This window comes from Dreissena polymorpha, chromosome 4 (genome assembly GCF_020536995.1).
Source record: "Dreissena polymorpha isolate Duluth1 chromosome 4, UMN_Dpol_1.0, whole genome shotgun sequence".
NCBI classification, from domain to species: Eukaryota; Metazoa; Mollusca; class Bivalvia; order Myida; family Dreissenidae; genus Dreissena; species Dreissena polymorpha.
This window is the reverse complement of record NC_068358.1, coordinates 18,497,945-18,514,583: the sequence shown is the minus strand read 5'-3', so window position 1 is coordinate 18,514,583 and position 16,639 is coordinate 18,497,945. Positions and strand designations below refer to the sequence as shown.

The window sequence follows — 16,639 nt, the reverse complement described above, 5'->3', positions numbered from 1 at the left end:
GTTAGAGCGAAAGAAAGAACAAACTGGTAACAAGACCAAATGTCCATGCAAAATAAAAGTGTAAAGGCTTTTAAGTATTGCCTTTAAATACCAGTTTCATAGCATGTCAATGAAATAAGTCTAGTTGATGTTTTGAATACCAGTGTGCCTAAGAAACATATTATAAATATATTTTATATGTATTCATATATAGTAGAGCGATACATTTCAAATGGTACATAATAGTGCGGCGTCCTTTTTTATAACAGCGGTCAACTGAGACGCCCTGCACTAGGGGCCTACAAATTTTAACGATAATTTGCCCAAAATATGTTTATATGTACAAGTGTGTTTAAAACAAAAAGAATTATGTCAAAAAATGTATTTTTAACGTAATATATTTTCTCGTTAGGCACTCGTTCATCCTCTTCTTCTGTCTTGCTTGTACTCCAAGAAACCAGCAATCAGCAACAAGCCTTGTCAGGTAACACACATTTCTTATGTAATATTTTGTTTATTTGAATGCGTATCCGTATCCAACTGTATTTCACGGTATTTTATGCCTACGCGGGTTTACCTGAACAAAATGCAATTTTCAGGGTTTACCTGAACAAAATGCAATTAAAATATACTTATGCAAGTAACTTAAAACTGCCCTAGTATGATCAGATGTGAGTAGAGAATGGCAGAATAAATATTTGCATGACCGGTCCATACATAAGTTATCTTTTCAAGCTTTGAATCGAGTATGTGATCCTCCGATTTGTTGTCCAGCGTCCTATCAATTTATCTAGCCGCCCGGCAACTTATTACTCTTATTTGAAATGCAGTATTTATCATTACTAAAGACATCTGATTTAACTTACGAAAAACTGCAAAATACACATGGTAGTTATTTATTTGCAGATTTACGGAAAGTTAGTCCTCTACTTTTGGCTCTTCGTATTGAACCGGCTCTGACGCCACTATTTATCGTCGGGTTCGGCTACATGGCAGCTGTCGATAAGTACACCTTCTACTACGAAAAACCTGCCGTCGCCATCATTCTGTATGTCGTCGGCCTCGTTACGTGTCTTATGTTGACAGTGGTGAACCTGCACACGTTCTGTATACTGCACAAGTACGGCTGTTGCTTCATGTACAGTCTCAGACAGGACGTCGAGGAAGCGGCAGCAAAGGTAACGTTTTTGAAACTTGCTGTAACGACATGCTTTGTGACTCAATGGCCGTGTTTTTATCGTAATGTATCTAAGGCCAAACTGCCCTGTTCGTTTATCATAAAAGCTCGCCTATACTTTCATGCTTGTATCTTATAATAGATAACCTCTAGTAGTTATATGAACAATCCTGACGGCAACACTTTATGGTTGATTTAATATAACACTATTTCTCGAAAAAAGTCTTTACGTGATTGTGTATGCAGGATTTTAGCGCTAAGTGATAATAACAGTACTACATTTCTTCCAGACGAACATTGGTATGGTATCAACTGCGTCGGAGTATGTTAACAGTACAGTGCCGGAAGCAAGAAGCCCGTGCTATCCGCCCCCGTATTCGGTGTCTGTTCAGCTTGAGCAGCACGTTCAATCATTCGCCGCTGAAAAGCAGTTAGGGAATAATTTCTAACCCATAGTTTGTGCGGAAGGACAATTTACACATGAAAATGTATGAAACTAAGCACAATTATTATTGGACTGAAATATATTACGATATTCGGGTTACTCAATCCTTGATTAAATAGTCGCAACTATGAGAAACTATATTAACTCGATTTAAAACTGATATCAGAGTCTATTGAGTTGAGTATCAAATAAGGTGGATTGATGTTTTTTTTAGAACAGACATATGTCCATTGTAATTGAATAGTCTTTAATATAGAACTTATAATTTTTTTATCAAAATCCCAATGTTCGAGTTATACTTTGTTTACAGTGATATCATGAATCGTGCGATTGTTTGTGATATATCAATTCATTTATTTTAAATTAATTATAAAATCAACTTATATAAATTTGTTAATTTATCGATTTTCTTGTTCGATTTTTTGTTTCATTTAAATAAAACAAATAGCTTATTAATCATGTTGTCTGGGATTTTATACTTTAGACATTTGAACGAAACTCATTTTCATCACTATTTTGATAAGAGAAACAAATACTAATATGTTTCTTCTCGGCTCTGCGTTTGCTGTTCTTTCCGTCGACTACAAGTAGAGTCTATTTTACGTTTTCGTCAAGCATCACAATCTTTTGCAACACTCCTTTACATAAGTTGCCTTTTATCGTTCAATATCTACTCATATCACCTTACATCGCTTTATCTTTAAAACGTATTGTGCCACAAACTCTGGTCGTACAAACGAAAACTATTCTTATGGTCAAGTGGTAAAAGAAATGAAGTATGTTCTCAGTACATGATTATTGACCGAAGCACTGTCATAACTATGATGCAGATGACGTCAGCGACGATCAGTACAGTTACTGAGAGAAACATGGCCATGACTGTTAGGCAGATGACGGCAAAGACAATCCGTAGAGGAATGCTAACTGAATCAAGGCAATGAAAATGATGCAGATAAGCAATAATCAGCGCCATTGTGGATAGCCGAGCTTTTGCACCTACCACGTTTTCTGGTATCGTCATCGTGTTTTAAATAGGATTGGTGAAAATTAAAATTATCCCCATAGACAAGTTTTATCAGACATTCTTCTTCGGCGTTGTGTTTTTATTTGTGGTCCTTTTAATTTATAAGTTTTAATAGTGTAATGCAACCCTAAACGATTTATCTTTCCAACCGGGCATTTGTTAATTGTTATTTCTCTTATCTGTCAACAAATTCCTTCAAATGTTCTATATTTTAAAACAATTCAAGCAATAATGCCATCAGCACAAACACCAACATGCACGTAGTAATTTGCGACAATACCAGAGAAGGAAATAACAGAAACATGCGAGGATGGCAAGAACCATGTAGTCTGATGCCGAAATGATGCTGCTAAAGGTTGTATGTGAGGAATAACGTAACGCGTATGGTTACATTTTATACAAAAAAACTGCAACAGCAGATAATTGCGCGTAATTTGCGATAATACCGGAAGAAAAACAAGGTTACATTCTATACAAAACAAAACACCGACTGCAACAGCAGATACATTTGTGTCATCTCTATGAAATCCGTTCTTTGAGGCAACGCAACCACTAATCACACAATATGAAACGATCACAGGCACATGAAAATGCAAACAACCATTATTAAAACTATGGAAATCCCTTTGAAACGGTCAATTAAAAGCAGTATAAAGATTGTGTTTCATATGGATAGAAGGTAGATACGATTTACGATACATGGTTTATTGGTTCAAGACGATTGTAAATCAAATTCGTTCTCAATCGTTTATTCAAGGATCAGGACATTTATAGATTATAATATGCCACAATTGACCTTTGTCTGATTGAACGCCTGTGCTTTCGATTAAAATAAGTATAAGTATGTTGTTCACTGTTTATTCAATGTAATCGGCTTTCAGCCGCAGCCTTTGCATTTGTTTTACCAAATGTTTTGTGGCATTTTTGTTTTGACCTTGCTAGTGTAGCATTTGCAGTGTAGTTTAAAAGGTTCGATGATTGATTATGTATCGCATATTCACTTACTGATTTTAAACATAAGTTGTAGCATTGTTCCTCCCGAACCGCGTCCCACCAATTCACCGATTAACTTTGCGCTATCTTTCATAGGATTATACGGTTATACGTGTTTTGTTGTATTCGTTGCTTGATAGTACCACATTGATCCGGAGTTCGTGTCTACTCGAACGTGCACGTCCTGCCAATTTTCAAGCTCGGAGCCATAATTTACGACGTTACTGCAGAACGATTGGTATCGTTCTTTCAATATCGTATTGATTATTAAGACAATAAAAGTTCATACGATTGTACAATTTTAGATCAAGAATAGATTGTCACATGATTCAGGTATACATCTGGGTTCGCAAAAATGAATGCCCTATATAGTATATATACGTCAATATAACCCGAGACTTATTAGTTTATTGACAGTAGACGCACGCTTGCAACTGGGTTCAGCCCGTTTTAATTATAGATCTTGACAAGATTACATGGTTAATTGATGTTTGTTTGTGTGTAATTATCAGATGATAAATACGCCAACATAAAAATTATGCAGTTCAACAAATTAGTTTGACCCATTAATTTGACATGTTTATGTAACGATACATGTATATAAGCAGAAATATCTACGCAACAGGAGAAGAAGGATTTAACCCATTGGGGTGGGGTCCTATCCGGATGGATTTGGGCTGATTTTGCCATATCTTGGAAACGTAATTAGTTACTTGGAGAATTACATGAACTTGGAATATTGCATGCAAAACTAATTTAAAGAATTATATGGACCTGGCAACATAATGTTAACAACTGAAGAAAGAGCAAAGAACTATTATTTGAGTTACTTGTGTATGAGTTATAACGGTACAAAATGAATAAAGACATTTAAACAATTTGATAGTCAATCCAGTGCATTCGTGCGAGATAAAGATCAACATTTATCAGTAAAATAATACGAATCTTTACGATTTATAAACAGTATCACTCTGTAACATAATTGCAATTCATCAGGAAAGGGCAGAGATATTTGTAAAATGAGGGGGAGAAAGACTTTTAACTCACTACAGCCAATTCTATGCAGAGTTTGTAGATTTGTGTGTGTTCGTATCATTTACATGCGATTTAGTAAGCGATAGAAGAGAGTTACCGCCGTGGCCGTTCTGTAGCTTATACCGACTATCGTTCATATAGGATGTCCGTTTAGCACATTGGTCGAGTAACAATCGCATTAACTTAAGAGCCTGGAAACCGACATTGATAAATCACAAAATCACGGAAGATGCTTTGCTGCATTCGTGTTAAAACTGATATTGAAAATCTACAATTATTCATATGCAATGAAAAATGTAGACGGTTTATCAAATGTTCAATTCTTAATGGAATATGCGTAATTTATCTTAAAATTCTTCATTTCTTCAAAAATATAAACTCAACATCTTAATTTATCTTGAGTATTCTGTTGTTTTTTTTAGAATAGAAATTTCAATTCAAGACGGATCAGATAAATTTATAGATTTACGTGTTACGTAATTTTAATTGATCCCGATATTATGCAGAGGGGAAGAGGAAGAGTTTTAACTGACTACAGCTAATTCGCTCCCAGGGTGCAAAAAGGTTCCGTGTGGCATTGAAACTAGAAGGCACATGGTACCTTTTTGCACCAACGGGGCGACTTGTATGTAAAATGTGTTGAGTGTTGTGTGTGCGTATCAATTACATGCGATTTAAGCAGCGCTAGAAGAGAGTTACGTGGCCATGCTGTAGCTTATACCGACTACCGTTGTTTAGAATGTCCGTCTAGCACGGAGTTCGAGTTGAAGTCGCAGATGCTAGAGTAAGGCAACCGACTTGACCATTTAAGTATCACAACATCTCGGAAGATGCTTTGTTTCCTACCTTTTCAAACTGATAGTGAAACTATATATCAATTAAAATGTATTTATCAGTATTCAAGTTTCTATATTATATAAGTTTAAATTCACAAGTGATCAGATAAATGAATTGTTTTACGTGTTTCGCAGTCAAGATTGAGTTGGTGGACTTTTTAACTCGTGGATAAACAATAGATAATAATACAAAACCAAGAGATGTCAATCCGTATGTTATACGTTTCGAATATGTGTTGTTTAAGTTAAGAGCGCATATAACGAGCATTGTTCAGGAACTCGTAAACCATGAGCTCAAACTAAATACTTTATTTCATTGTTTTTGAATCCGGCCCAGTTCATATTCTGTTTTAATCAGGAACAAGGAAAAGAGGGCAGTACAAGTGAAACATTGGGAAAATTATAACACGAACACAACTCCGGGCGCCGATTTTCGATATAAAATACAAATAAACGCGAAGCACTTGGCTATGCAGACTTTTTAATTTTCCTAAGTATTTAAATATGGTTTTAATGGTGCACATATCTCCCAAAAATAAAACTAATGAAAAGAAATACGAACTTGTTTTGCATTTCGATAGATTGTTGATTTGTGTTTTCGAATTTTTGAGGAAAAGGAAAAAATTTAACAAACCAAACTCTAAAGAGGGCCTCTTATAAAGACGGTACATGTATATTTTAAAGAAAGATCAACAGATTAAAGCCGATAAACTTTTACGGATTTCTTGTTGTTTGTTTTTAAACATGTACCATGTTTTGTAATTATAATAAACATTGCGCGTGCATTATAAGTGGTAATGCAATCAACATCGTTTACGCTCATAGTACAACGTATCATTCATATATCAGAATCTTTTTATATTAATATGTTTTGTTTTATATGTACATTTCATGTTTTTGGTTAAGTGTTATTATGTTTAAAACCCATAAGAGATACAACATCTGATTGACTGCAAAAGTTAGACAATTATAAATTATGGCGATATTTTTTCATTCATATAAGTGCTTGCAGGGTTTGGTTTGTTGTTTTGTGTTGAGTTTGCTTATATAAATTGTAATAAACATGTGTTTTTGGTTTTGTTGATTTAATGTCGTATATATAACGCCATTGTCTAATGTCCACCCTGTGAACAGATCATGTTAATAGAAAGTATATAACAATGAAGAATATTGAACATTTTGTAATTAACCAAATCTACTTGAGTGTACTATAATTGTTTTTGTCGACATAACAGTTGACTATAATGGGACTGAACATTTAGTTAACCCCTGAGTATGAAGTGCCTATTGATGAGCTGATGTGGCAAGTCACTGTCCGTCATCAATCATTCATCGTTCGATGCTTTCTTCCGTTTTTACATTATGCTTGAAAACAAAATCTATAGGGTTTTAACAACGCCCGACAGGACAGTTCTCAATTTATCATGTCCAAACCCCTTTGAGTAATGTAATTAGATTTCTCATTTACACGTTTGGATCTCTTGAACAACTTTGAATGAAAATAACAAATTAATAGGTTTGTTCATAATAATTTTAAAGATATCATCTTCGTTGGGTTACGTCAACAAAGTGCCTAGAGTGCATGATGTGTGAAAACAATATGGCCGGAATTGTACGTTATTTCCTATAAATGAAAATGTAAAGTGTCTGGTCAATCTTCAAAATATTTCTTTGACAAAAGATAAGGAATTCAAAAACATACACGCCATAGATTTGGAAGTTTAACCGACTATTAAGTCGACGAAGACACTTATCAAGGATTTCTAAACGTGTTCATAATGTAAAAAAGCCCTGTATGATCATGAACCGACGTTTTGTTCAGGATATATGTATGTGCAATTTTGAGATGTTCTAAAGTAGCAGAGAATGAAAATGTAATTCAATAATTCACAATTTTTAAATGTATTTGTCCCAGGTTAACACTTTGATAGCTTTGATAGTTTATTGTATATGAGTTCCAATAGGTAATAAGACAAAGAAAACATATTAAATAAAGCCAATAACGAAGGACTAGTATACCATGATAAACATAAACATGCATAGCATTACATTTGGAAACACATATTATTACAAAATTTCAAGCACTTAATTACTCTTATTATACAAATATCTAAAAGAGGATGGAGTTTACGCAATCATAAATCTCAAAATATGGTAGGAACAGCGAATTTAACAAATGTATGTGATTAAGAATAACTCATACCATGCACATGTAGTAATACACATAAACAGCATGCCATCTCAATATATAGATACATAGGAAAAACCTTATTTGGAAATTTTCATTCGATATCCATTGTTTACAAAAAGTAAAAAAACCAAAATACTTTTAGATCTTATTGGTACATTATGTTTAACTATACATACATAAATCAATATGATATTATATGTGTAACACGAATACCCCACGTCCGCTTTGGGCAATGGATCAGTGATAGGCTCATGAAGTTATTACAATATTGAATACTTGGTCTTCCGAGTTTTCCCCCGGATACTAAAGCGAAAAAATACAAGTGCAGTTTTAGTTTAAACATATCAATCTAAAAAGTTAATTCAGTAATTAATTTTCAATTAAGAGAATGAATATAACAAACATGATATCACTTATACCATAAGCAATTGTCACGTTTTGGAAGAGATATACATTGAGAGTACCATACTTATAAAAATAGCAGTCCATAGTTTGCCTTATATGAAAGAGTTATTTATAAGTAGAGCGTTATGAAAACAATATGTTTATGTTATATATATACAGATGTCTTTTTGTAAAAAGTCCATATTTACTGGTCCAATCAGTGATTGAAATTCATACACTATTAAAACTTACAATATTTTTAATCATATAAATAAAACAAAAATTACAAAATGAAAACTATTGTTTTGTTTAATAACAGTATATTGTAGTTTGTAAAAAAATACGTTTATATCAATTGCACGTATGTCGCTGGCAAAAGTATTCAGTCATTAATCAAATAATTTTCTATACATCAAGAAATGTCAATTTCCAACGAATTGATATATGAACATTTTATTATTTCAACACTAGTGTACTAGTGTGTTTTTTTTCGATAGTCATGGTACTTTTGTTTGATGTTAATGTTAGCATGTGTAATGATCAAATTTAAGTCAACATTTTTCTTACAAAAACATAATACAAACAAACAAATTTTTATTGTCGTGATGGGTTTCAAAAACTGGTTCCTGATATCCATGTTTGTATAATTGTGCATATAGCACACTGATAAAAATATTACATTTAAATATATTTTAGAAGGTAACCGATTAATATTAACATTCTGTATCTGATTACTCATTTGTTATTAAATGTAAAAATCTGTGTCTTCACTCGCAAGTGATGGCCTCTCCATCGTTGTCTTTTTATTCAGACGTTTTCATTTTTACCATTTCTTCGGTTGTATGAGGCTCGCCAGACCTCCTGAAAGAATGCCAACATTGTTGTAGGATCGCTTGGTCTGTGTGTCTGCTCTATTAGTTGCTATATTTAGTATATAACATACATGTCAAAGAAAATATATCATATTGTATTATCACAAAAAAATATTTGCATTTATTTACAAGTTTCAATCATGGATGATAAAAACTGCGTTCATTTTCCCAAGGTTCATCGATCTTATAACATAAACACAGTTCAGACAAAAAAGACTATTGATAAGACTTTTGCACAATAATGATAGTAAAGTCTCTATATTAGAGGCTGAAGTAAAAAATACTTTCTAGAGTTTTAATATCGCTGCTTTTTTCTAGTATAAACATATTTTTTGAGAATCAACTTCATGATCGCATTACATGCCGATATATCGATGTTCCTATCATAATGTAATACGTTTGTGTCGTTTCAGAACAAAACATTTGTGACATTGGTGGTGACATTAGAAAAATACACATTCATCGTCATTTGTTTGCATAGTGCAGATACCTGTTGTTAAAGAAACAGCGTTGAATAATAACACAGCAAACAACGTTAAACGCCTTTAAATTTGCAAAAAATACAAAACTTGTGACATTCAAATTAAAAATGCAATCAACATAAAAATAGTGATTGGTTATTAAACTCATTTGGTACGGAGTTGATCGCAGAATGTGAAATTATAACCTCCATAAATTGCAAACTTACTTCGTCCTTCTCTTCCGAATAACAACGATCGCAATTGCGATAGCCGCCGCAATCATCAAACAGACGGCAAACGTGATACCAACTATCAGTCCAGTTGCAGTTTCATCGGATTTAACTGGAAACATGTATAAGCATTTGTTTTGTAAGCGAATATTTGTTCTATAAGTTAATAATTTATCAGGGTGGTCAGCATTCTCGTCTTTGAAAGGCCAAGTCTTGCCGGTTAAAACCTTCTTCAACTCGTAATTTAAATTCAAGTACAAAAGACACTAACATAATATTCTATATATCATCATTCATATTTATTGTCACCTGAAATATGCACAATGCACTGGTTCAATTCCAATTGAGTTTGTGAAAGTAAAATACGATCCGTATTAGAACAAGTATTGTAAGTATTAAACTTTGTTTTCTAGTCATTTAGTTTCGTGAACTTAGTAAAATATTGGCTTTTTTCTTTTAATGTTTATATCGTGGTAATTGTTTTTCTATTTGCAGAAAAGGCGACATTTATCGTCATCAATTTCTACTTGTGAATAGGGAAAGTGTATGTGTGTCATTTTATTGATCTGAAAATATTTAAAAATAGTTATTTCATTTGTCATAAAATATTTTTTTTTTTAAATAAGCTCACTTCTATCATAAGATCACCTCTAACATATAAGATATGCATTATTCTCGAAACTTGACTAACCACCTACCTTCACAGACTGCATCTACGGTAGGTGACCATTCCTGGGTAGTATTGGTGGTTGCAACACATTCATATGTTTTGGTTCCCTTCAGCTCACCCACTCTGCAGCTTGCGATCGTAGTGGTGGTTCCCAGAGTGTAGTCAAAGTTTGTTTTGATTGATCGGGGAACGTCTAGTAAGCCACAAACTCGTACTGAGATTTGCGTCATATGGAAAAAAACAATTAACAAATATCATTGACATAAAATATAGGTTCAATGATTTTTTTTATCGTTTTGTGTTTTATAACTTGTGTATTTTTTACCTTGTTTGGATTCATAACAAGTGATTCTCATTAACAAGCTCTGAACAACGAACTACGGCTCGTTACTGATTTTGTTATGATTTGTTTAATCTTCTTTTTATCAAAACATGTAAACGAAACTATAAGTTATTTTCAGTTAGATCTGAATGTAAAATTGACAGTCTTCATTCAAATGAGTAAACAGTGTATCTGCACACGAGGATCAACAACGTTGACACTTAAACATTTGAATTCTGAATAGTTCTAACATTTTGCATTAATTTCATTATATATTTGTACATCTTAATACCAATATATTTTTATTTTATAACAATTAAGTACGGTCAAAGCATAGCATTTTAAGTGTCAACGCTCACGACGGCTTTAGTCACACAATCGTTCAACGATATATACAACTATCCAACAAGATCAAACAATTATATAAAACCATCAATATATATGGCGTTAACATACCAGGCGTCAATGCCTCATAAAGGGAAGCATATCTTTCCGCTGCTTTCTGGCTGCTTCTAGCAATGGCTTCAGACCCCGTGTGCCTGCGAAGTTAGCATAATAAAACGCTACCACAAAACATATTCTTATTTGATAATGTTCCCATTGGTGCACTCCCCTGTTTTTATACGTTTTGTTCAGTTATATTAACCATTAAGATATGTAAATTCGTCCTTAAAATATAATGTGAACACCACAACCGTTTTACCGGAAGACTTCATATATGTAGATAAACAGACAAGCAAATGGCGAAGGCGTTAAACTTTCCTGCCTTGTGAGAAACAATTATTTTTAAATAATTCAACTTCAGAATGCCGTATTTTTGTATCGGCGTTAGTGTTATATCGTGAAAAATATAATAGTTCACATTGCTGATACCTGAAGTCAAAGATGCAGTCCTGGTTTCCCATACAATAATCAGGAGATGTATTGTCCTTCCCCGCCAAGGGGGTCGGTCTTAAAATGACGGGGTCGTTTGCCGGCAGGAAAGTTTGGAACAGACTGTTACTTTCCGTAACGGCCCCTACAACATTTAAGGAATCAGAATCAAAACAGGGAATCATTACAATATTTTTACATAAATGCCATTCAAATTTAAATGCAACTAACAAAGGTAATAATTAACTCTTGACGTGCGATATTACATACAAGCAAGTTGGAATTGGTTGTATTTTTCGGATGGATTAGGACTGTTCACATCTATTATTGTATCAGTTGGCAGTAGCATTTCTCCAGACAATGTCCCGAACAAACCAGAGAACCGTTTCTGTAAGGCAACAGAAAATCAATAGCTTGAAAACAACATATTCGATTTAACCGAATTAAAATGAGACATGTTAATTGTTCCCTCCCATTACAATAATCTTAATCTTCACGTGTATTTCTCATTTGAACTAAAATAGATTTTGCTATGTACAAATCATGTCGAGTATAAAATACTGTGATACATACATATCTTTATATTTGAACAACTACGTAACATTAACTTATTCTCATATCAGCGATAAGTTGTTAAACCAATTTTTTTTAAACCAGTTAATTGTTTTATATCTTTTTTCTGATCAGACAATCAGTGTACCTGACAACTGCAACACATGCATATACATACATATGATCTTGGCACCAGGAGATCCATCTGAAGCGTGTTCGCAGCCTCTGCAACCTGGAAGCCAATACCATTGGTCAGCATCACGGTGAAGTTGGACTGCTTATTCCTCTCGTCTGTGTTTACTATAGCCACTCCTGGAGATATTAAAACTATATTCGCTTACAGGTTATTGCGTGACAGCTTTTGCATTATTTGTTTTGCTGTTTGCTTCTTTATGTTGGCTTTTTAAGCGCATGAAATAAAGAACAACATGATGCATGCTTCCAACACAATACTTTTCATTCATATAAATATGCTATATAATTTATAAAACTTATTTCAACTTTCTCAAAAATGAAAAGTGTGGGGTTAAACTGTAAGTTTCTGCACCTTTGTAATCTTGCCAATACATTGATTTCTGGTCGTACGATATGTATTGCCCGTTGACTCGCACATTGAGCTGCTGAGTTCTGCGGTCGTACTCAGGACCACGGAGCTCAATCTCCACCCGGTCTGACGTCCCTCGGTCCAGAACGGCCACTGCCACAAGGGTCACAGTGTCAGAAATTGTAATATTTCCTAAAACATAATCCCATGCCAACTATTTTTAAATAACATTCAATTGATATACATGTATACGATAATGAAGCTAGCGTTTTTCAGTCATGTATATAGCTAGAAATGCATAATACTTCCTAGCATTTCGTTCGCATCACTTGTTATCAACAATGGAATTTTCAAATTAATATAGTACATGACTTAACTGAGAATCAAAAATTAGCATTCAATGTTAGCATTAATAAAGTTATAAATTCACGTTCGGAATTATGTATGTTCGGAATTATGTACGTAATTGTTTGTTAAGTCTTGTTGTAGCAATTACCATTATGCTCCTTTTCAACTATGTTTAAGATATTTAGCGAACTTTAAACACAACTTTATAAATAATATACCCTCAGTTCGGTAAAGATTCCGTTCGAAGCGCCCCTGGATTTCTGTGTTTCCACTCCTGAAGAGAATATAATCCCCAGGTCCGCGCATTCGATGCGATACTTTGCCAAAGGTCATCACATGACCTTGACCATAAACGGTCGCTGGAAAACATGCGTTATTAAATGGCTTTACATGTTATTCCACCGCTAACAGCTTAGCAGACGGGTTTCAGTTTAAATGTATTGTATTATATTTACTTTAGCACATTCGCTTTTGTTATAACATCAGTAACACTGTTCATTGGCGGAATATAAGGGTACTCACTCTAATTGCGTAAACAGTTTTTAAACTCAAAATATCTTCAGCATGTGAATCGCCTACCCAAGCAATATATTTAAAAGAAAAAAATATGTGTAGTATTTTTTCTTCAAGTAAATATAACGTATGCTTATATAACAAGTACCTGGTAATGGCGGGGTGTAACCTGTACAGTCAGTGGTAGGCCTTAAGTCCATATAATAATCGCAGGACTTATTGGCGGTCCAAACGCAGCAATAGTGTAATGTTACAAGATCGTCCAACCAATGGGACATGAGTGGTACGTATCTCGCTTTGATATATGGCGCGGCACCCCAGTCATGTGCCTTGTCCGGGGTACTGCCTCCAAATGAGTCCGCCGTGTGTACAAGGATCCCAGAGCTACTGTAACAGCACTGGTTTCCCGCTAGGCCGCTATACAGGTACATCAAATCACACGTGTTTACTTACTTGTATTTATTGATGTGCTTGCATAGTTCTAATGGTTGTATTAGACTTTTATTGGAATCAAAATATCATTAAGATAGAATGTGTGTGCAATTGACTTGAGTTTGGATCAGTGTGTCGTACGAAATATATATAAATGTATGTTTCTAATCCTTTTTAATTTATAAACTCAATCTTATTTACGTTGGTTGCACTGCTCTGACACAGTGGACGGCATCGTGGTAAAAGCAGTTGCCTTTAACATGGGCATTTTGAAGCTTGCACCCATCGTCGGGTTGAAAACGGCCAAAGTCCAAGATGGCCTGCTGCAGCGAGCAGGGACAACTGAGCAAGTCACCCACCCAGCTCTTATCCTTAAAACACATGGACATTGTATAACAACAAAAATATAGTAGGTCGAATGTCAACATTTCGTATCGGATGTATATATATAAAATGTGTCCACAGTCGACAATCATAACTTGTTATGTTCTTAAAATATACAAACCGCCAATTAAATATTCCGCAACAAGTAATGAACGCTAATACATGTTACGTATGCTCTCATATTGTGGTAGAACGTTATATATTTCCAAAATTATGATGTATACTTGTTAACATTTATTCTTTAAAACCATAATATGTATACGGTAAAATCATGTATATGTATGGAACAAGTTATGTTGTATAAGTTCATAAATGTGTTCGATATTTGCCTTTATTTGTGGTCAAAGGTAAGATTACACTAATTCCAAACCCCGTAAGGTCAGACTATAAAACTGCCAACTTGCAAAACATTGCTCTTGCCTCTATCATACATCAAATTGTTCCTGGACTCATGTTTAAAGATAGATCCTTACTCTTTCAATAATTCAAACAAAATACATTATCACAACTTCTCAGAAACTAAAAATCTCCAAAATGCAGGCAACCTCGGAAAACAGGGTTTAGTCAGTGTGATTTCGACAAAAGCATAGTATTTCAATGAATGCTCTCGAAACGTATATCTTTCAATGTAGTCCCCAACGAAGTGTACCAAAATGTTGAAGACACGCATAGCATACAGGAAATAGTCACAAACAGAAGTGGTACGATGGCTAAATGGCATTCAAACTATAAGAGAAAGGGAAATAGGAAGTACTCTCCAAAGGGGGATACATGATTTTTGGATTGTAACATTAGACAGTTCCCAAAATGCAAATTGTGAAACATATAACTATGAATGTTTTACAATCAACATATGGAAAGGTAAATATGAAAACATTAAATTTTGTAATGTTTGACACGCCATAATCTAACATAACAATAAAGTATATGCAAATCCTTAAACATTTTAGTTATGCTTTATCAAGTTTATTATTCAATTATTTTATTATTTTACTTAGGAAACGTATTTTTAAACAATTCACATCATTGGCGCACCTTCTTGTCTTTGTTGTACCAGCGTAAACAGAGGTCTGCTGCCCAGTTCGTGCCATATTTCGCTAAGTTTACACTCCGAACGTACCAACCCAGCAGGATAACATTGCTTGACAGGTACCTGTTGGCAATCAGACAAAAACATAATAAATCTTTCTTCTTATAAGTCTCCTAACCCGTAGCAGTAATAACTATTCTTTATTTCCCAACTGCACGAAGCATAATTCAACGTTAAATGTGCGTGCAGGAAACGAAAACAAAATTAACTTGACCTACAATAATGGGAAATAGTTTATCCCTTTATTAAATTTATTAAATATACGTGAAAAAATAAATGGCAGGCTTAGTTTGCAACATTACTTTTTTGAGGCGTTAGTAAGCTAAATATACGCAACATAAAGAAATATAACCACTCATAAATTTAAACATGGCAGATCAGTATAACCTTTTAACTACAAACGGACAGAGAAAGATTTTAAGTAATACTCAATGTTGACAAACAAATGAACTATACAGAGGTTTCTCCAACCTTTTTTTTTCTTCTAATTAAAACATTTCAAGCACTTACATATATTTTATCGGTTTTGCATCGCCGATCAGTTTGACCTCCAGCAATCCGAGCTCATACTCGCAGTTGGTTCCCGAGCATTGATGTTGCTTTGGGTCGTCCAGAGTGTATTTAAGAGCCAAGGCAGAGATGTTGCTGCCGAGACGCGATAGAAGCGTGAAGGAGGCCTAAGAATTCGACAAAAGTGTTTAAAATGTTTCCAATTGCTTATCAGATAAGAATAGTAGTAATATATTATGTTCTTTTACGTTTGCACAGAAAAACTGGGTTGGAAGTGTCACGGTCGTTAATCACGGGCGTCAACTCTTTTTGAGATGCATACATAAATGAGCCAATGCTACTTCCGAGGTGACGCTCAGGCCCGGATGTTTTGATATTTAACGAATAATTGTACAGGGTGATTAGGTTTTATATGTTTTCATCATCTTTCGCATTGTTTTAAAAAATCGGCCAATGTAGTGCGATTCAGCAAAGATAAATTCATCCAAAGATATGTACTGAAACATACAATCACAACCCATTCGGAAACGTGAGGACCTTTATATGTTGATGTTTTGCCTGTGTGACGAGCACACTCTCAGCTAATTAAATCGCTCATTACATTAAATGATTGCTTTGAACGTGTACAAATTAATTCATGCACAAAACCATCGGCTTCTAGCCGATCTAATAGATAAATTTGCATTTTTTCAAAAAGGGAGCCAATGCCAAAGAGGTGGCGCTTAGAATAGGAGGTGGCGCAAATGCACAATTGAAGCTTTTTTAAAGTGACAT

General features: G+C 34.3%; 2 protein-coding genes across 10 annotated transcripts in view; one reads left to right on the top strand and one right to left on the bottom strand.

Annotated features, from left to right (window-relative positions):
- LOC127880329 (uncharacterized) overlaps nucleotides 1-16,639 on the top strand; it is a 230,487-nt gene that overhangs the window by 14,515 nt on the left and 199,333 nt on the right. The gene's annotated exons all lie outside the window — the stretch shown is intronic.
- The window catches only part of LOC127880324 (sushi domain-containing protein 2-like), a 233,644-nt gene continuing 224,417 nt past the window's right edge, over nucleotides 7,413-16,639 (bottom strand). For 8 of the 9 annotated variants that reach the window (XM_052427728.1, XM_052427726.1, XM_052427724.1 and 5 more), the window contains 13 exons: nucleotides 15,866-16,032; nucleotides 15,301-15,418; nucleotides 14,083-14,252; nucleotides 13,598-13,866; nucleotides 13,155-13,295; nucleotides 12,592-12,780; nucleotides 12,223-12,356; nucleotides 11,763-11,880; nucleotides 11,493-11,637; nucleotides 11,076-11,158; nucleotides 10,326-10,511; nucleotides 9,625-9,739; nucleotides 7,413-8,925 (listed from right to left, as the gene is read on the bottom strand). In XM_052427728.1, coding sequence (XP_052283688.1) covers nucleotides 8,868-8,925; nucleotides 9,625-9,739; nucleotides 10,326-10,511; nucleotides 11,076-11,158; nucleotides 11,493-11,637; nucleotides 11,763-11,880; nucleotides 12,223-12,356; nucleotides 12,592-12,780; nucleotides 13,155-13,295; nucleotides 13,598-13,866; nucleotides 14,083-14,252; nucleotides 15,301-15,418; nucleotides 15,866-16,032 — 1,893 coding nt within the window. In that variant the 3' untranslated portion in view covers nucleotides 7,413-8,867. The remainder of the gene's footprint in view (nucleotides 8,926-9,624; nucleotides 9,740-10,325; nucleotides 10,512-11,075; nucleotides 11,159-11,492; nucleotides 11,638-11,762; nucleotides 11,881-12,222; nucleotides 12,357-12,591; nucleotides 12,781-13,154; nucleotides 13,296-13,597; nucleotides 13,867-14,082; nucleotides 14,253-15,300; nucleotides 15,419-15,865; nucleotides 16,033-16,639) is intronic. The other variant, XM_052427725.1, reaches the window with a different exon arrangement.